At 38.4% G+C, this 20,692-nt stretch overlaps 1 protein-coding gene across 3 annotated transcripts; it reads left to right on the top strand.

Moving 5' to 3' along the window:
• The first annotated feature begins 11,647 nt into the window (after positions 1 to 11,647).
• Positions 11,648 to 16,250, top strand: LOC149831713 (uncharacterized). 3 transcript variants are annotated; one of them, XM_090014081.1, is made up of 7 exons: positions 11,648 to 12,043; positions 13,690 to 13,744; positions 13,992 to 14,066; positions 14,181 to 14,272; positions 14,822 to 14,903; positions 15,505 to 15,588; positions 15,894 to 16,250. In XM_090014081.1, exons 1-7 carry the CDS (start codon positions 11,655 to 11,657, stop codon positions 16,017 to 16,019), a joined length of 903 nt encoding a protein of 300 aa, XP_089870207.1. In that variant the 5' UTR covers positions 11,648 to 11,654; the 3' UTR covers positions 16,020 to 16,250. The 3 variants fall into 3 exon arrangements, with proteins under 3 accessions (XP_089870207.1, XP_089870210.1, XP_089870208.1); XM_090014082.1 differs by lacking the exon at positions 13,690 to 13,744 and adding an exon at positions 12,937 to 13,006 and having other exon boundaries at positions 11,659 to 12,043; XM_090014084.1 differs by lacking the exon at positions 15,505 to 15,588.
• The last annotated feature ends 4,442 nt before the right edge of the window (positions 16,251 to 20,692 follow it).

Genomic DNA, 20,692 nt, shown 5'->3' with positions numbered 1-20,692 from the left:
ATGTCCTCCATCCAGAAAGTCAAGGATGATGTTGACTCTTCAAAGTCTTCTTCTTCTTTCTCCGTAAAACACTGTAAAACCCTCTCACTCTCTCTAGAGAAGAAATCAAGGGAGGCAAAGAGTTCTCCCTGGAGAAAGCCATGAACATCAACCCTCTCACTCTCTCTCCCTTCTCTCTCTACTTTTGTGCACATCCAACAGACGATCCTACATTTCTCCATCAAACACCGACTGACCAGCACATTGACTGTAGCATCGTTCAACTTAAAGAGTTGTGGAGTCTGATTCAGAGTTTTTGCCCTTACAGGAGAAGGGTTTGGGGGCTCCTCCCAGCGTGGGTAGCATCGTTCAACTTGATTCGTTGTGGAGCTTGATTTAGAGTTTTTGCCCTTACAAGAGGGGGGTCTGGGGGGCTCCCCCCCGGCGCGGGGGTCCAGGGGGGCCGCCCCTGGCGTGGGGCTTGGGGGGCAGCGCCCTCCAGACCAAATTTTTTTGGGGCCTTCCAACAACGATTTGTAGTGTTATCGGGCTTTCCTACAACGATTTGTAGTATTTTTGAGTCTCTAACGAGCCCCACAACGTTTATAGTGTTAACCAGCTTTTCAACAACGATTTGTAGTGTCTTCCGCAAATCGCTATAGCGATTTATAGTGTTTTTGAATCTCACTATAGTGATTTGTAGTGTCTTCCGCAAATCGCTATAGCAATTTATAGTGTTTTTGAATCTCACTATAGCGATTTGTAGTGTCTTCCGCAAATCGCTATAGCGATTTATAGTGTTTTTGAATCTCACTATAGCGATTTGTAGTGTCTTCCGCAAATCGCTGTAGCGATTTATAGTGTTATTCAGTAAGCAAATCGCTGTAAATCGCTACCCGAATTAGGACCAACTTGTCAGGGTCATATCTCCCTAACCGGAGGTCATATTCCAAATCCGTAAAAAATGGTATCTTCGTTATTGAGTCTAGTTTATTTCTGTAAATTTTAAGCAATTTCTATTGTCATTTTATTCCCCATTTTAACTAAGAACCAGACCCTTATTATTGTGTTATTTGAGTTGCACAACACCATTCTCGCTTGACATCCACATATTGATTCTGGCATGCTCCATGTTGGATTTTCCATTGATTTCTTTCAACCTTGCTTAGAACAAACATATGTCTTTCTCACCATGACACCTTGTGCATTTTTTGACCACGACACCCGGGACCCGTGCCGGGGGGGGCGGAGCCCTCGGACCCCCCTCCTGTAAGGGTAAAAACTCTAAATCAGGCTCCACAACGAATCAAGTTGAACGATACTACCCACGCTGAGAGGAGCCCCTCAAACCCTTCTCCTGTAAGGGCAAAAGCTCTGAATCAGGCTACACAACGAATCAAGTTGAACGATGCTATCCACGTTGGGAGGAGCCCCCAAACCCTCCTCCTATAAGGGTAAAAACTCTGAATCAAACTCCACAACTCATCAAGTTGAATGATGCTACCCACGCTGGGAGGAGCCCTCATACCCCCCTTCTGTAAGGGTAAAAACTCTGAATCAGACTCCACAACTCTTCAAGTTGAATGATGCTACCCACACTGAGAGGAGCCCTCAGACCCCCATTTTTTGTAAGGGTAAAAACTTTGAATCAGACTCCACAACTCTTCAAGTTGAATGACGCTACCCACGTTGGGAGGAGCCCCCAGACCCCTCTCCTGTAAGGGTAAAAACTCGGAATCAGGATTTACAACTCATTTAGTTGAATGATGCTACCCACGCTGGGATGAGCCCCCAAACCCTCCTTCTGTAAGGGTAAAAACTCTGAATCAGGCTCCACAACAGTCAATGTGCAGGTCAGCTGGTGCTTGATGGAGCAATGTAAGATCTTCTGTTGGATGTGCATAGAAGCAGAAATAGAAGGGAGAGAGAGAGTGAGAGGGTTGATGTTCATGGCCTCCTCCACGGGAGATTTCTTTCTCAGATAATCCTGCAGTGCAGAGACTGGGTCTTAAATAATCATCTTCGGGGCACTTAAGTCTTTACAACCACTCATTTTTAAGAATCGTCATTTTTTTTGCACCAATGGAGGAGAGGGTACTTAAGTCTTTGCAATCGCATCAAACTCCAATGCTAATTAATGCTAACAAACATGGGGATACGAGACACACATGCTTACATACGTGGTGCTCTTTCGGACCCCCGAACATGAGATGTAGCTAACTGCCCTGTTCGGGGGGGGACATATAACCTGCTACAAGGGTTTGCAAGTCAAGTCATTAGGCATGTGGTGGTCATTGTTTTCCTTTTGCTTTTTTTAGCACGATAACGTATTGAGGATCAGAAATGATAATTTGGTGGACTTAATAAAACTTGGTTCACAGTAATCCATGAGCACCTGCACTGAAAGTGACACTACATCATCAATTGAACCACAAAATAGGATGTCGTTATGTCACAACAAGTAATGTTTGGATCCCAAAGAAAAAAAAAGAAAGAAAATTGTTGAGTTTTTAGTGGCACTAAAACATGCTCTTGGAGAGGGATAGGATTGTCTCATCTGCACCAATTGCGACATATCCATGTCTGAGTTTCCATTGTGGCATTGTCTATTACAAGTCTCTCAATTCTGCCATAATGACTTTGCACACCTGGCTAGGTGGGTCTGCTTAAAGCTTTCAAGCTGAATCAAACTGAGAATTTGTTATCCTGGTGGGGCCTTGGTCACTAGATGGGTGGTCAAGGTTTGATTCTCATTAGCGTCTCTCCTCTGCATAAGCCAATGCCCAACGTAAGCTCCGGGGTGAGGGTCATAACCTCGGAGTCTCACACCGTCAGCATGATGACTGGAGGTATGGCAACCTGAGTCAATGCGACCAACTCTTCATGCGAGGTGTGGTTTCTTCGGCTTATAAAAAAAAGTGAGAAACCATCTAATGCAGCAGCGGAGCTGTGTGTAAGCTGGGTTCATAAGCTATCCAAGATCCAATTGGATTCATAGTTAGTATTTAGGATTTGAATTTTTGTTTTAGGTTTATTTTCATATTGGGATCTTATTCAAGATCTATCATAGAGTTAGGGTTTTTTTCTATAAATACTTGTTACGTGAGAGGGATTAAGGACAATTGAGAGTTGAATGATTAAAAAATATTATTTTCTTGAGTTTTATGCAATTTTCAATTTTTTTTTGCTTTTCTTTGGATTTCGGAATAGGAGTAGGGTAAAGTAGTTTTCTCGTAAATCAAGTTCTCTCAATGTACATCAGTTGGTATAAGAGAAAGATCTCGATCTTGTGACGATCCCACAAGGCAATCAAGAGAAAAATATTCAGGAAATCATAGTTGAGGATAAAGGTTCGGCAATGGATCTTCCCTCCGAAGTGACCAATTTGAAAGTTGATATGCAAAGACTAGGAACGTGACAGACACGAACCAGAGGCTTGCAATGTTTGACCAACGATTCTTCAAGGTGAAACATATGCTTGAGGTGTTCATGCGATGATCAAAAGAAGAAAAGGAGCAGATACGCGACACTCAAGAATCTCATAGAAAGATGCCCATCTATGATGGTGAGACAACAATGTTGGCTTTTGAGAACGCTCAATCGTTGTTCGCTAATCACTCTCCACCATCAGAACACTCTCAGACGAAGGATCCAATGTCACGAGGTACGCTATTGTAGACGGGTCAAGCGAAATCTGACAATCAGTGTACCCCTACCCATCCTTCTCTCTCCCTTCAAGAGGACTGATGGGGGGAGAGGCTTCTGATCAACTGGCCATCGCCCATCAAGTTAGAGGTGGGAGAGGCCAACCTGTAGGAGTTCTAGCTTTCGGCAGAAAATCCATTGGAGGGTGCCATCCAATTCCAATTTGGATCGGGTCAAGACTAGACCGGACATAATTTTGGATATAGATTGAGTCTTAGCCCGACCTTTTACCCTCAAAACTCAATCCAATATCCAACCTATACCAATCTAGGTCCAAAAATTCAATATTCTTCTGATCTGATCATGATCTAATCAGATCCTTACCAAGCCCGATATCTTGACCACCCAAACCTAAATCCGACTCATGAATTGAACCTCACCCAAACCCAAAATCGGCCTGCTCAACAACAAAACCCACCAATACCCATGCACACCTATCCACTACCTAAACAACCATTAAAATATCTGTTTGACCTAGGTGAAACCAATTTGGATCCAATCAATTATATTTGGATCTAAAAGCCTTTACAGTTGGCTCTACCTTTCTCAAATATTACAAATGGATTCATTAAGTATTATGTTACACCAACCATCAGGGGCAACAATAGTCCATATACTCTCTTTATTTGGATTGTTGGTCAATTTCTCTGAATCAGTGCATCAATCTATACCCGTTAGAGATGATAACACCTTTGTGGTTCTTAGAAGTCGATAGAAACTAGAAGAAACGAAAGCAGACCAAACTCGAGGCCGAGTCTTATTCTAGCCCAGGGAAAATGATGCAGGAGCAAAGTTGTGTGTAAGTCGGCTTCATAAGCGATATAAGATTCAATTGGATCTATAGTTAGCATTTATGATTTGGATTTCTGTTTTGAATTTATTTTTGTATTCGAATTTTATCCAAAATCCATCGTATTTTTAGGGGTAGGGATTAGGGATAATTGAGAGTTGAATGATTAAGAATTGTTATTTTTTTAGTTTTATGTAATTTTTAGTTTTTTTTGTTTGAATTTCATGCATAGCACAGTTTTCTCATAATTGGGGCCCTTTCAATTTACATCATCATTCCTATTGTGTTGGGGTGGGGGGAGCTCATGCAGTTTTAGACAGTAGATAACGCTAGAGGTTCACAATCAAAGTGACACCTCCAAGTAAGGGGTGGCAAAATTTGACACGACCCGCCAACCCGCTTCTTAGTCGGGTTCGGGTTTGGCTTAAACGGGTTTGTGTCATAAACGGGTCGACCCACCTAACCCATTTATTAAACGGGTCGGGTTCGTGTTAGGGGTATGCCAACCCGCCAACCCGTTTGACCCGTTTAATAAACGGGTTAGGCGGGCGGGTCAACCCGCAACCCATTTATATTTAAAATGGTTCTTTGGGATGATTAAATTCGCAACCCATTTGTAATCCAAACTGGTAATCGTGTCGACCCGTTTTAAATATACACGACACTTTTAAATATTTAAAACTCGCCCTGCAAAGGTGACAAGACTTAAGAGCAATAACATTAAATGTGAGAAACAGAAAGAGGTGGAAAGTTAATCTCAGAAGTGACAAGATTTGAGAGCAATAGTATTAAATGTTCTCATCTGAAAAAAGCGTTAATTTTTTTTAACATCAAATCAAGTTAAAAGTATAACTCTTTTTAATTTCTTCTTACTTAAAATAACTCCTCCTTCTTATTTCATACTTGCAACATCTTTTAACGGAAAGATATAATCGTGTCGGGTCAACCCGACCCATTTATTAAACGGGTTAACTGTGTCAGGTCAGGTTACCTGTTTAATAAATGGGTCGTGTTCATGTTTGCCACATCCGACCCGTTTAATAAACGGGTCGGGTTCGTGTTGAGGTGTTCTGACCCGCCAACCCACAGACCCGACACAATTGCCACCCCTACCTCCAGGCCCATCCAAGTTAAATCGAAAAAAAGAAAATCAATTCAATGACCCAAGCCAGAATCTATCTGATTTTGGAATTTAAGTTGGTTCCCAGCTTCACCGTTTGGGAGAGCAGATCAAGTGATACGTCAAATCACTTTAATAAAATGATTTGACATCTTCACCGTCCATTGTGGCATCCCACCAGACCCCCACTGTTTTTATGCAATTTATGGACAGTGAAGCACTGATTTGGCAGATCACCTGATCTACTCTCAACTTGTCCAAGGTTATGACCAACTAGCCACTTTAAATTTGTAATTTAGAAGTTGCAACCTAGGTCTAAAATATCGATGATGTTATGCAATATTTTCAAAGGCCAATATAATATAGAAAAAATGCCACAGTTTTAAAGTACAGCTTCTTTTTAAAAATATCACATTCTTATTGCAGAAGTGCTATTTACATTCTTTGTACATTGCTTATATTTTTGTATCTTTACATATGCCCACATTTTCCTAGATTTTCTGCAGAAAAACCAACATTTAAAAGGATATTGTGAGACTTTCTTGAGAATCAGTTTTGTGATATTGGTCGCATCACATTAAATCTCAGGATCCATTTACCATACAAACCAACGTGGTGGTCCATTGGCACTGGTATGGCGTATCTTTCGGCTGGTAATATTGGAGACTATCTAAGAAACAAGCCAACCGCGGAAATGCTTCCACAGTGACAAAGATGTGAATACATAAAAAGGTACAGAGCATTTTGAAAAAAAAGAACTCTTTCCTGCAAACGTGGCTAGATAATACTGAGGACTTGATTTGGAATGCTATCTTGAGCATTCAGGTACATTTTTTTCTTTTGTTAATTTGAGAAGATTGAGAGGTGGAGTTGCTAGGACAGTACAAAAAGCCTAGGGGTGGCAATCGGGTCGGGTTGGCGGGTTAGCATACCTCAACACGAACCAGACCCGTTTATTAAACGGGTAACCCGACACGACCCGCCTAACTCATTTAATAAACGGGTCAGGTCGGGTAAACGGGTTGGGGAGAGCACTCCAAATACCTTGGGCGCGATGACGGTTGTTGCCCTCACGAAGACTCGGAGGCCGGCTTCTCCAGCGCTAGACTGTCATGGCTGAGGGACAAAACCCTAACCCGCGAGGGCCTCAGGCCTTCGAACGACGCCAGAGCGATGGAAGAGGAGGCGAATGGGATGGTGGCCATGGCCTATGGAGAGAGGTGATTGTTGCCCTCACAGAGAGTCTCTCGAAGGCCGACTTCTTCAGTGCTAGACCGGCGTGGCTGAGGGACGAAACCCTAACCCGCGAGGGCCTCAGGCCTTCAAACGGCACCAAAGCGACGAAAGAGAAGGCGAACGGGACGGTGGCCATGGCCTACATTGAGAGGCGGGTGCTGCACACAGAGAAGAAAGAGAGAGGGGTAGAGGATTAGTGCGTGAATTAGGGCAAGAAGAAGAGCGAAGTAAAGGATTTGAATTAGGGTAAAGAGGCGAACCCGACCCCGACCCGTTTATTAAACGGGTCAGCTGGGTTGGCGAGTTGGCATACCCCTAACACGAACCTGACCCATTTAATAAACGGGTTAGGTGGGTCGACCAGTTTACGACACGAACCCGTTTAAGCCAAAACCAAACCCGACTAAGAAGCGGGTTGGTGGGTCGTGTCAGATTTTGTCACCCCTAAAAAAGCCTCACAGCTAGGGTGTGAACGGGTTGGATTTACCCAGACCAAACCCTATAGAGTCCTAGTATGATAAAAAAAAGGACCCGATTAAGACTTGGGTCCGGACAGAAGGTCAGATTAATACAAGGACTACACCCTTTTATCTCAAGTCTTGGATCAAACTTGTTTAAGAATAACCAATTCATAGGGCGGTTGGTCAAAATAGAAAAGCTCACATTGGGTTTAAGGATAATCATGCTCAAACTGATGACTTGACTTCCACAATGTCAAGGTTTCTTGTTTTAGGTGTCTTTTTCATGGTCGGTAGTCGATCGCTCTGCCCCTTAACCTTCTGTTGTGCTTCTTCTTTTATAGTACTGGTGGCTTTACTTAGAAATGAGATGGGCTGCTCATTTTTGGCTAATTACAACACCTACATTCACATTCGATGCATCATCTTCCTTTGTTCAGGTCATGAAATAGATGGAATAAATCATAAAATGGGTTTTTGTTCAAGAATGAGGATGGTCTTGAATAACTCTCGACCCAACAATACAACAATAGTAGCTCATAACAACACGGTGGATATGTGCACCACCTAGTATCCATCCATCTGATTTAATTCGTTCTCAATAGCCATGAGATGATCATCTTAGGGTGATCTTTTTGTCGACGGATACTCCTATTGCACTCATCGAGCTCACCCGTCGACTCTTTCTTCATTTGTGGATGTTTTTTTCTTCCAACCGTGAAGGAAATGACTAAGCATTCCATTGATTCTTCCTTTCTTTAAGGTATACCAGACCCGGACCCAACAAGAGTTTTGATTAATTATGACCCATAGATTTTTAATGTAAAATGATAAAAAAATATTATTTTATCGGGTATGATCTGAGTCCGGTTCATGTAGTTCTTATTGGGTCCGGGTATGATTTTTCTTATAGTAAACACAATTAGACTTAGGTCCAAACCCGATACCATACCCAAAAATCTGGTTCAAATCTGGTTTCACGTGGGTCCGAAACTAAACCCTACCCCTTGACACCCCTACTCACAGCCGCATCTTGTTGTTATCCATGAACTGTTGAGTGAGCAATTTTCTAAATAGAAAAAGAGCTATTTTTGTAGCTTGTGACGTAGTTTTGCAATGAAAATTTTCCTTTCACACGTACCTTTTACCTGATATTCTTAGGTGCCAAGTTTTTCTAAATTCCAAATTAAGACCCAGTGTTTCCAAATGCTACCAAATAGAGACCTCCACAAAAGGAATTAATGGGAACCTTTATTTTTCTAAAAAGGACTGGTTAGATGACTCGATCTGCACAACTCCTTCAATGTGTGGATATAACTCTTTTATCAGTCACTCTCTAATAGTGGTTTAGATCTTCTAAACACAATAGAGGAAGGAGAGAAAAAAATAGAGAATGAGAGAGAGAACTTAAAAAAACACTGAAGAATCCCAAGGGAGGGGGGGCGTTAGCCCCTCTTGGCTCTTTATATACTCTTTTTTCTCTTTTCATACCTTCCTAATTCCTCAAAAATTTTAGTCATTTCTAAATTCATTTTGAACATTTTCAAATCACCTCTCCTATTTTTTTCCAATTCCACTTAACTATATTAACATAACTAACTATTAAATCATATAATATATATATATAATCATATTTGGTAGTTATATCACATATCTCATAAGATCCAAGCAAGCACATGGGGTCCACAAGCATGAGACATTCCCAGTTGTGCTTTCAACTTACCAATTTTCAACCACTTAGCCAAGGTACTAATTCACTAACTTATTTGGTAAATTTTTTACTTCTAACTTTTTTTTGTTACTTCCTATTGCCTAATAGTCCAACCAAGAGGGTCTTCTAGGATGTGATGTCCCACCCTAGAGGATGTCCTCTCTAAGTCAAAAATTCACACAAGTTTTTTTTTGTTGGTTTTGGCAAGTTTTTAAAAAAACTTATTTTCGTTATTTTTTTTACTTGTTTCCTTTTTAAGAAACTTTTGAAATATCATTTTCTAGGGTTTTAACTTGCAAATTTTCAAACTTAATTTCAACATGAGATGCCACATAGGATGATCTCACATAGGGGGATGCCCCACTCTATGAACCTCTACTATTTTCTGAAATTTAGTTAATTTAAGTTTTCCATTCCATAAAATCCTTATTTAATATTTTGTATTATTTTAGAATTTAGATTTTAAATCCATATAAATCCAATTCTAATTTAATACAATTACATTACATACTTATCAAATAAAACCTAAATTCATCTAAAATCACATTCAACTTTAGTTGGACAAAATTTGCCAATTCTTTCATTAAAATTTTATTTTTTCATAAATTTGATTTTGAATACAAATTTCACTAAAATCAACTTTAATTCTTCATGAAATGTCTTTTAAAAATAGATTTAGACTAGTTTGCATTCTTACATTTTTTCACACAAAAATATTTATTAATATTCATTTTATTCATTAAAAATGCTTTAAAAATTCATAGGTGTTACATTCAAATTTAATTTAAATTCTAAATTCAATTTTAGCAAAGATTCAAATTATTATATAATTCAAATTTTGAATTGACATTTAATTTAATTATAGTTTAGATAAAAATTTGAATAAAATCAAAATCCAATTAGAACATCCGAGATCCATTTATTAAATCTGAATTAAACCCAAATCTGAATCTGAATTCCAAAAATTGAAATCGAAATTCAGTGAGACTCTAAGTTCAAATTCATACTCAATTCAAATTAAATTCTCAATTTAAGATTCATTTCAAATTCAAATTAAAGCTCAAATTAGAATTAAATATCATCTTAAGTTCAAATAATGTTTTAGCATTAAATTTGTCTTTATTCATAAAAAAAATATCAAAAATTCATGGAGTTTCCACTTCTAATAACTATGGTTAAATCTCTTTTATCACTTTGTGTGTGTGCGTGCAGGCAAGTGTGTGTTATGCTTGATGAGACACAATGATTGGCATGTGAGCATGCACTGAAAAGAGCAACCTCCATGATTGGTACCATGATGGTGCCTATATACAAGAATGAATTAATTGAATCCCCAAAAAGGCTAAGCTTGGAGTGAAAGACCCTAGAGCCAAAACTGTACCCTCTAGATGTCTAAGGCTCTGTTTGGGAGCATGTTATTGGAGTATTTGTAGTGTAATCAGAGACAGTTATTTGATGTGACACTCATTTCACGGATTTAGCTTTCATTTGGGATAAGGAGTTGGAGAGAGTCGACATTTTAGGCTGGTGATTAGTCGATACCAAATCCTTCAAAATACCTATTTGAACTCCTCTTAAAAAGATGTGGTATTTGCGTTCAAAATTTTTATCCCATTTACCTTAATAAATCTTATATTCATCTATTGTACCTCAATAAACAATAGAATTTTACCTCCGTAAATCTTAAACTTTTATGTTATATATATATATATATATGGCGGCCAAGCTAAGAACTAATTTATAGGCCCTAGCCCAACCCAAATACCATGTTACAAGTTTCCAAACATGGTGAAGAATACGAAATAGTTACAAGTTTGGATCCTTTAAAGAGTTGTTTATGCTTCCAAACAAAAGAGGGGTCCACAACTCCTCCTGAATCCATTTCTCTTGAATTCCAATAGTTCTACTCTCCCGACTCCTTAACTCCTCATAGGGTAATTGGAAGTGAAAGTACAACTACGGTAACTGCAAAGTGCAAACAGTGTAGATAACATCCATTCAATGGTGAATTGGATCAATTTATTCAAGAAAAGGGTTCTTTAATTAGGGTGAATTGAGTGGAGGAAAAACTAGGGTTTGAGGGTTTTAGTTATCCGACTGGGAGGAAAGTCTTGGGGTATGTTTGAATGTCATGGATCTCAAACTTTGTATATTGAATCTGATGTGCCAACATAAGTAAATATATTTTCGTCTACATGACAATATGGAGATATTTTCAAAATCTCACGATATTTTAGTCCGTTTAAAGCGCAAACCGAGACAATGTTTTTACTAATACTAATACCACCGAGATTTGCGACACTGACTGGCCATACGTTGTTCAAAACGTAGACTAAAAATATCGTGTTTTTTTAACTATATTAATATCGCCGATATTTGCCACTGTGCACGGGCGCGCGAGCACACACAACTGAATGGGCAAAGCAAACCCCCACACGCACAAAGCTTGTGACCAGATGACCTCTACGACTGACTTCATTGCCTGGGCAAGAAGCGTGTAGTAGATATTCCTACGCACAAAACCCCATCTTGTGGTGGGGAGCCCTCCCGGACCTCCCCACACGCTTCAAACGTCGTTCACAAAATTTGGCGACGACCACCTTACTTTTTTCCCAATAACCTGCAAGAAAAAGATTTGCTTAGGGACTGAATGCAATGAAGTGCCCCCCAGTTTCCTCAACTACTAGGGGTGTCAGACCCACATTGCTGGGGCAATTCACAGTCCAGGGGAGCCTTAAAATGTTGTGCCATGGTGACAGGGAACCCTTTGCACTAGAATTCAAGGACCCATCTCACCACAAGGACTGTTGGTCAAGATTTGGAGGGCACCCACTTCACATCCATCGGTCTAAGGCCGGTGGTTGTGAGGCTGGTAGGGTCTGCTCAAGGGGAGCCAAGTCTGGCGAGGATTCTGGGGAAGGGCCTGTGGTGAGTGGGGAAGATAGTGACGTTGATGCCATTGATGAAGATGATGATGTTGATGATGGTGGTGGTGTTGATGAGTTGTCTTGTTTCAGGGGGTTGGTGCTGGATATTTCATACAGGTTGGTGGTTTAGTCCATGGAGCGCTTTTCTTTGGTTGCCTACTTTTCTTTGCAGTTTGTGTATGGCTATGATATTGTTCTAATAATAAGCATTTATTCAGATTTTTTTATAGATTTATATGGTAGCTTTTTTGTACCTTTTTAGTTGGTTTTGTACAGTGGTGTTGGTTTATGGTAGCTTCTGTAACTTGGTAAATTGTTAAGGATGTTCAACGATAAAGTAACATTTTCTTTCAAAAAAAAAAGATAAAGCAACACCACTAACTAAGTTGATGAGTTTCCTAAGGTGTCATCTTTTGGTTGCATAAAGTCAGTAATCATTTTCTCGTATCCTCCTCAGAAGCTATGCGCTGGTCAATCACCTAAAGTGCAGCATAAAGCAAGTCACAGTTAAATGAGTAAATAGATTAGTTTGTCAGAAGGTTGAGCACTGCATAATGTTGCATTCTCATTCATAACCAAAGTGTTGCTGGGAGCTTCTGTTATAAAATATGGAGCTTTTCTTATGGTGTTCCTGTTAATACATAGGAGTATAAATCGTTTGGACTTGAGCGTGATGTAGGTATTACCAAATCCTAAGTGATTGGATGTAGCTTAGTTGGAGTAAACAGAAAGAATGAGGTTTACCAGATCCATATCCTTTAACTTGTTTCCTCACCGTTATCAGCTGTTATTTTACAAGTATGCAGGATCTGATACTGTTTATATTCTGATTTGTTTAACTATGTAGATGTGAAAACACCAAACCAGATCTAACTGTTCAACTAATTGGATCTCTCCCTGGCTCTGGAACACAAAAATAGACTTGCAACTCTCGGAACTTTTCTTTCATCATCTTAACCCTTCTCTTATTAATACTATGAAATGTTCTTGTATACTACGGCCAACACCAGGTATATAAGCAGCGATTTCAAATCCAGAAGATTCACAGGGGCTCCAGATAAAGTTCAATTGGTTGTTCAGGTATGTGAACTTAATTTGATCCTTTGACAACCCTAATAATATTACACCAGGACAGGACAGCTTCAGTTTTGGTGCACTAATGAAAAAAAAAATCCCTAGGACTATTAAACTTAATGGTAGACTACATCTCAGTTCAATGACTTCTGTATAAATTTGGTACCTTATCTTTATGTAGGAATAATACTGTCCAGTTTCCCTAGAACTTTCCACCATAGTCACGTCTCGGAAATTTTGTGAGTGAGCAAATTTAAATTTTGTTGGAAAAGTCTTGGTAATTTGATAATGAAAAAAAAAATAGATAAAAATAATTACAAAAGCAAAATGGTTAAAATCATGACACTGTGATACATTGAAAAAGGGCATTGAATTTATTGCTATTTTATTAGGATTTTCATGCAAATATCTCAATGATATCATGATAATTCAAATTATAGCTGATATTTGCAACCATACTTTCGTACTGATATTTCTTTGTAAATGGAAGCCCACATTCTGTCCTTCAGATGTTTTTTCTGATAACTTTGTATCATCTAGTATGTGCTTGAGTCTTTTATGCACATGGTCCATATGATATTTTTCTGTCTTTTCATGCTCTGAAGACGATTTTCTCTAGATATTATTGGGACAGCCGGTAAAATGACTTATTTATTTCATTCAATTTGTTTGATTGTGATCATGCTTAGGCCCATCAATGTCGTATGCTGGAGACGAGCCATTTGTTTGGAATTTATGGAGAAGGTAGATCATGTCCCCATTTATTGTACTTGTAGTGATATATGTGTTTTTCTTTTGGTGGCTGTGTTTGAAGATAAAACAGTGCAAACCTCTTAAAATTTAGCTTGCATATGTTCTTAGTGAACTTTGTCTTCTTGCCATGCTTGTTTACATGTTTTAATTGTTTTTCCATTTCTTTTCATGTATCTGTTTATCTTCTGTTACATGTTATGTTAAACAAAAATAGAGATCTTAATCTTGCTTTAACCAGGCTGATGTGTTGGAGTACTATGATCAAACTGTCTCTTCCCCAAGTGGATGCTTTTACATACCAGCTGTTCTGAGAGTAAGCAGGCACTCTTATTCAGTGCACACTGTCTCTGTGGAAAAAGTTTGAATCCTCGTTTGTGTGTTTGAATGTTGCCTATGACTTATTGCATTCTTTGCTTGCCATTTTTAGGTTCCAAATTTACTTCAGGTTGTCAAGAGGAGGAGGATCAAACAGCACCTTAGTCGCAAAAATATATTCTTTCGCGATGCTTTCACTTGTCAGTAAGTTCTGTAAAGAATAATGGAAGAGATCTTCCTCTTACTGGATTATTTATTATGATAAGTGACTTTGTTTCTCCATCTTACTTTATTTTGGACTTCTTGTTCAAAACCAAAATTAAGGGGAAAATATGGTTTCTAATTGATGGTATTCTTTGCACTTAGAATGTCTATGAGCATATCTTCTGCATCTCTGGTCTTAATCATAGTTACTGGTTTTTCTAGTTGTGTTGGAACCTAGCTTACTGGGGTTTCTATATTCAAATGATATAGCCTTTCTGGGCTTCCTATGTAACATGGGTACTTCAAAATGCCCATCACACCAATGTCAACATTGGTACTTCAAGGTGTCCATGATACAAAGTGATCATACATGTGAAGAATTATTTTTTATTTTTTATTTTTTATTCATTTGAATGTTTTGATGTTTGAATTTGTTTACCCAAACAATTCTACCTAAACCACCAGCTACTGACTAAATTCCTGCATATATTTGTGTCTTTTGCATTGAAGCTTAAGTTTTGTAGATATTAAACTAATTTATATCTGCAGGTATTGCTCTTCGCATGACAATTTGACTGTTGATCATGTTTTACCAATTTCACGTGGTGGGGAATGGAAATGGGAGAATTTGGTGAGTCAAATGCAGTTTTAATTGCCTCCAGTATTTAACTTTTATGTACTTTGTTCTGCCTAAGAGTGGATTATTCTGCTTGGCATCAACTTGGTTTTTGCCTTGAGAATTCTGTTAACTGACCAGCCTGGGCTTCATAGCAGCTGGACTGGGATTGCCTGGTTAGTGCATGAGTTTTATCTGACTCCTACCTCGACAAGCAATTGTGGCATGATGATTTAAATTTTAATAATTCAAGTGACAAGTGGGCTGCTGCTGCATGCACAAAGCCATTCACGTTTAATACAAGATGTAGAATAAAAACAAAGAATAAGCGTGTGAGAAAATGCCATCATAGAACTACATATGAAAATAAACGACTATCTGCAATTGAAAAAGGAAGCATGACTAAAAATTCATTTTTCCTAGGCCTAAAATGGAAATTAGTCATGCATACAAGCAGCCTTATGTGGGAAGGAAAAAGAATTAAAATGAAAAATGTGATTTTTGAGGGGTTCTGACTGTCTGAAATGCCATTATCTGGTCTGGAGACACTCTGAATGTTGAATTTGAACTAATTTGCAACGCTTACAGTTTTTCATGCAAGATTTATTAATTGCAGGTTGCTGCTTGTGCAAAGTGCAACACTAGGAAAGGGCAGAAAACTCTAGAGGAGATGGGCATGAAGCTGGTCAAAGTTCCTAAAGTTGGTTCACCTCTTAGCCTTGGGATTTCATAATCCTATAATTGGAATAAGTGAATTGGACATTAAATATCATTCTTAGGAACATGATTCAACATAGTGACCAGCTCGAGTCACAGAGAAAGCCGAGTCCACTGCATCTCTTGTGAGAGCCAAGTTATGCAGACTGACTCATGCTGATCAAGTTATTTCCGGCCTGCACCCTCATAATGTAGTTGTTTGCCTCAATGTCTCTAGGGGTTTGTGTCTGATTCTTCTAACAATATTTGATACTGATCTGCAAAGGCTACTTGCTGCCTTTGTTGCAGGCGCCCAAGGACATCGACATTCATGCCATACCCTTAACCTCTGCAGCTATAAAGTTGATAAAAATGCGGAAACGATTACCAGCAGAGTGGCGCCAGTATCTGTCTGAGCCATCTCTGGAGACATGAAATCAAAATGGACTCCGAGGATAAAATGGCTCTCATCTTGAATTACCCTGTACATCTCAAAGCTATAGTTTCCATTGATATGATCATCAAAGTGTGCAGAGAAGTTTCAGACCTGGGTGTTCTGCCTCGTGCATAATTCCCTGTACAGTTTCAACATGTTGATGTACATGTTTGTAATTTGTCGTAACCGTATCATTACTTGCAAATTATTGAGAATTATTGTTGGTGTAACCATCTGCACTCAATTTGTTGCTGGCGTGGGAAATTTGTAGGTAGTTGTGACTTGTGAGAGTGAGAGAGAGAGAGAGGAATCTTGTATCTAACCAAAAGACCAGAATGAACATTGCATACGTATTCAGTCTATTATGGGATTTAGTGGAACTTTTACAAAAACTTGACTTTTATCACGATCAGATCATGGTTCCCCTTGTTCTACATTGATCATGATGAATCCAAAGATCAAGTCCACCATTTCATGCCCCAAGTTGTACAAAGAGCTTTTCCTTGGAATTATGGAAAAGTGGCGGAGACTTTTTTTGGAGAAAACTTTCATCACACTATACTTGGAACCAAGATTTGTAGTCTGATTCGTATTCCAATTGGAATGGGCTGAGAATCTGAGGCTTGATCTAGATTGAATCCTGAAAATGAACAACTCGCATATGAACACACGTACACACAATCACAATGACATGCAGGGTTAACATGGTTCAATCAAGCTTGTCCTACGTTCACAGGGAAGCTCTCTCTTGCTCTCTCTCATTCTCGAATTCATTATGAGAGGAGTCGATTTCTCTTGATTTATATGGTTGTTTACATGAGAGATACAAACTTGATTATTGTCTCTATAATTCCTAATCGCCTTAGAGTCCATACAATCTTGATGATTATAGTTGATGAAGTCTTTTTTAATGGTACACTCATTTACATTAAGCGTTATACCAACAACTAACGTGTTCACATTAGAGTCCTTGTCAACGTGAGAGCACACGTGGAGCTTCACTTCATGTATGCTCTCTTTATCTACGGTGGAGCTTAGTCCAGGATGTGGACCTGGGTTTCAATCTGAATCTGTCAACTTTACATTCTCCCCTTAAACCTACCTCCAAGCGGTTAAGCTTGGCTCTGAAATAACTGAACTTGGGCCAAAAAGCGGCTTAGTCAAGAAATCAACAACTTGTTCTTGGGAGGAAACAAATTGAACATCAATTTCACCTCTAGCAACATTCTCTCGCACAAAATGATAATCAATTTTGATGTGCTTAGTTCATGCATGAAACACTAGATTAGCAACAAGATATATGGCACCAAGATTGTCATACCATAAGATAAGAACTTCACAAGGGAGGACATCCAATTCTGATAATAATTGTTTGAGTCAGGTTAGCTCAGATGTTGCACCTGCAAAGAATTTACATTATGCTTTTGTGTTGAACTTGGCAGCAATATGTTGTTTAGTGAGCTCCATGATAATAGATTGGTTTTCATATAAGTCAAATAACCACTTGTAGATTTATGATCATCTGACAGTATTAGAAAACACCGACAATAAAAAAGAGGGAACCCTTTTGATTTATAGACCCAGACTAATTATGTCTTTCAAATAATGCAGAATTTGTTTAATGTGGGCCCAGTGGTCTGGGCTAGGTTCATGCATAAATCGGCAAGCCTTGTTAATTGAATATGATATATCAGGTCTAGTACATGTGACATATTGCATGATTCCAACGATACTTTTGTACTATGTAACATCTTTTAGAAGATGTCCACTTTGTTTCGACAGAGTCACATTTGGAGCAACTAATGTTATCACAGGTTTACAATCTGTCATACATGCCTAGACCAAGAGGTCTAAAATATATTTTCTCATGAGTTCGGAGCACTCATGAATAACTTTTATCCCAAGAAAGTAATGCAGTTTTTCTAAATCTCAAAATTATGAATATTATTTTTAACGTTTGTGATTGAGTTTCTTGTAACAATAATATCATCAATATAAATTAGAACAAACATATGTACTCCCTGGTCATAAAAAACAAATAATGTCGGGTCAACCTTGGACTCAGTGAACCCCAACTTTTTTAAATAGGTGTTACAAGTCGCACTTCAACTATAGATCCATATGCATGTCTTTTAATTTTTATAGATCTATTTGCACCCAACAAGATTGATGGCTTTATTGGAAGAAACCAGAGACTAAGTTTGATTTTGGTAAAGAACCTTAATTTTCTCTTCCATAGCTTGACGCCACTTGGGTTCAGTCAGGATTTGGTTACATGAATAAGGTTTTTGATCTTCTTGACTCATCTCACTCAAGAGGGCAATATGATATTTGGTTTCAAAGAACAACCATGGCTTCATAGTTTTGTCTTGGGACCTGGTAACCTTGTGATGAATTCTAGGAGGAGTGTGATGACTTAGGTCAAGGATAAGGTTTAGACCTAGAGACACATAATTGGATGGGATAGCATGCTCATGAAGGTCACTGACTTTGTTTGGTTTGGTTTGGTTAGAGTGGTGTGGGAGTTTTTGGTTCATGTTCAAGCTCATGTGAAGGTAAGTCAGGAGGACATGTGTCATGACATGACTCAATAAGTTGATGGAGGTGAACAACCTCTTGATGACTAACACAATTAGGTAAGAGCATAGGATTTGGCAACATGATAGGAATAGAGGAATTATTCTGTCTCGTAGTTTCATTGATCGGAGGACTCTTAGGCAAAAGTGCTCTTGGATTATGAATCCATGCAGACACTTCTTGTGATGTACAAGATTCTTTTTTCCTGGTGTAAAGGAAGTGTCTTTCATAAAAAAAACATGTCTTGAGATCAATATTTTCTTAGTTAAATGATCATAACATAGTTAACACTTATAATTAAAACCATAGCCTAGAAAAACATGGTTTGAATCTTGGATCTAATTTAGACTTAGTATAAAAAATCAGGTAAATATAACATGTGCACCAAAAAATCTTTAGAGATGATCATAACCAAGAAGACGTTTAATGAGGAGTTCATATGGAGATTTTTTACTGAGGTTTGGTAAAGGAAACTGATTAATAAGATATATAGCAGTTTTGAATGCATCTGCCCAAAATTTATGATCCAGAGAGGCTTGGAATAACAGAGCCAAACCTACATCAACAATATGTCAATTTTTTATTTCTACCACACCATTTTGTTTAGGGTGTAATGACACAACAACCATCATTTGATGTCACAATTATTTAAAAAATTGGTAAAAATATCAATAACGAACTCTCCACCACCATCACTATAAAAATTCTTGATTTTGCCACAAATTTGTTTGGCAACAATATTTTTGAAATTTATGAAACATGAAAAAATTTAACATCAGATTTCTTGACCAGAGAAAACAACCATGAAAACTTTGAAAAATCATCAACAAGCAACAAATAAAATTTGTATCCTTCACAAGACAGGATAGGAGCAGTACCCTAGAGATCCGCATGAATCAGCTCTAATGGAGCTTGTGCAAAAGGTAACTTGTGAGACTTTTTTATGACACATGATGATCATAATTCAACCTTATTATTCATAAATAAAATGAACTTATTTTTCTCAAGTTTTTCAAAACTTTGAAACTGGGATGACCCAAATGACAATGCCATACTTCATCAGAAAATTTAAACTTATTATCATTAACTTTAGCAAAACTAATTAAAGAAAACCGATTCTCTTTTTCATGTTATCCAATTGGCCACGAGAAGAGTCCTCCCTTACTCGATCCCTTTAGGAGAGTAGTCTCACTCTATAGATCCTTCACACAAAATCCATTAGCATCAAATTGAAACAAACAATGATTATCTCTTGTAAACTGAGTTATTGACAAGAGATTTCATTTGATAGAAACATGTAGAACTCCATCTAACAAAAAAATTTGTTATCAAATGGCAGCTAAAGATTACCTATATTGGAGAGAGGGAGGTGTGTCCCACTGCCAACCATGATATTGTCTAGGCCCTGATATTCACTTTTGTTGGTCATATCCTAATCTTCTCAGGTGACGTGATAAGTGGCTTTTGTGTTGGGATACCATGCAGAGTCTTGCATGTTATTAAGTGTCATAGTTGTAAACACCTTGGGGATATCATAGCATGTGTGGGTTGTATGGTCACGATGCCCACAAAACTGACTAATAACCTGATGCTCTTTTTGAGGGGGTCGTGAGGCCTGAGACTGATCTCTTTGATTGTCTCTATTCTGAAACTTTTTTAAAAATCGGCAACCTCCTTTGGTGTGTCCTCTCCCTCTACCATGGGGACCACCTCTTCCATGCTTTCTTTGCGAAAAGAAAGTTGTGGTGGATGACTCTTCTTGAGGAGATTGCTTATTTATCATGTTCAACATATTTTCTTGATTCAACAAAAACTCGTAAATTTCTACAAAGGTGGGTAGAGAATTTCAAGCAATGACAGAGGTAACAAAACTTTCATAATCTTTTGAGAAACCATTTAATGTATAGTTAACCATATTTTCATTAGATACAGGTTCACTAATAACACATAAGGAATCAACAAGAAACTTAATGTGATTGAGGTACTCTACCATATTTTTCTCTTCTTTTCGAACATCTTGGATATCTTTCTTTAATTGTAGGATTTGAACATTGAACTGGGATGAATGTGCCTTTTCCAACATGGCCCAAGCTTC

Source organism: Nuphar pumila, chromosome 7, assembly GCF_984573655.1.
Source record: "Nuphar pumila chromosome 7, dmNupPumi1.hap1.1, whole genome shotgun sequence".
Classification (NCBI taxonomy): Eukaryota; Viridiplantae; Streptophyta; class Magnoliopsida; order Nymphaeales; family Nymphaeaceae; genus Nuphar; species Nuphar pumila.
The sequence above is the reverse complement of the archived record's forward strand: the minus strand, read 5'-3'. Positions and strand labels throughout refer to the sequence as shown.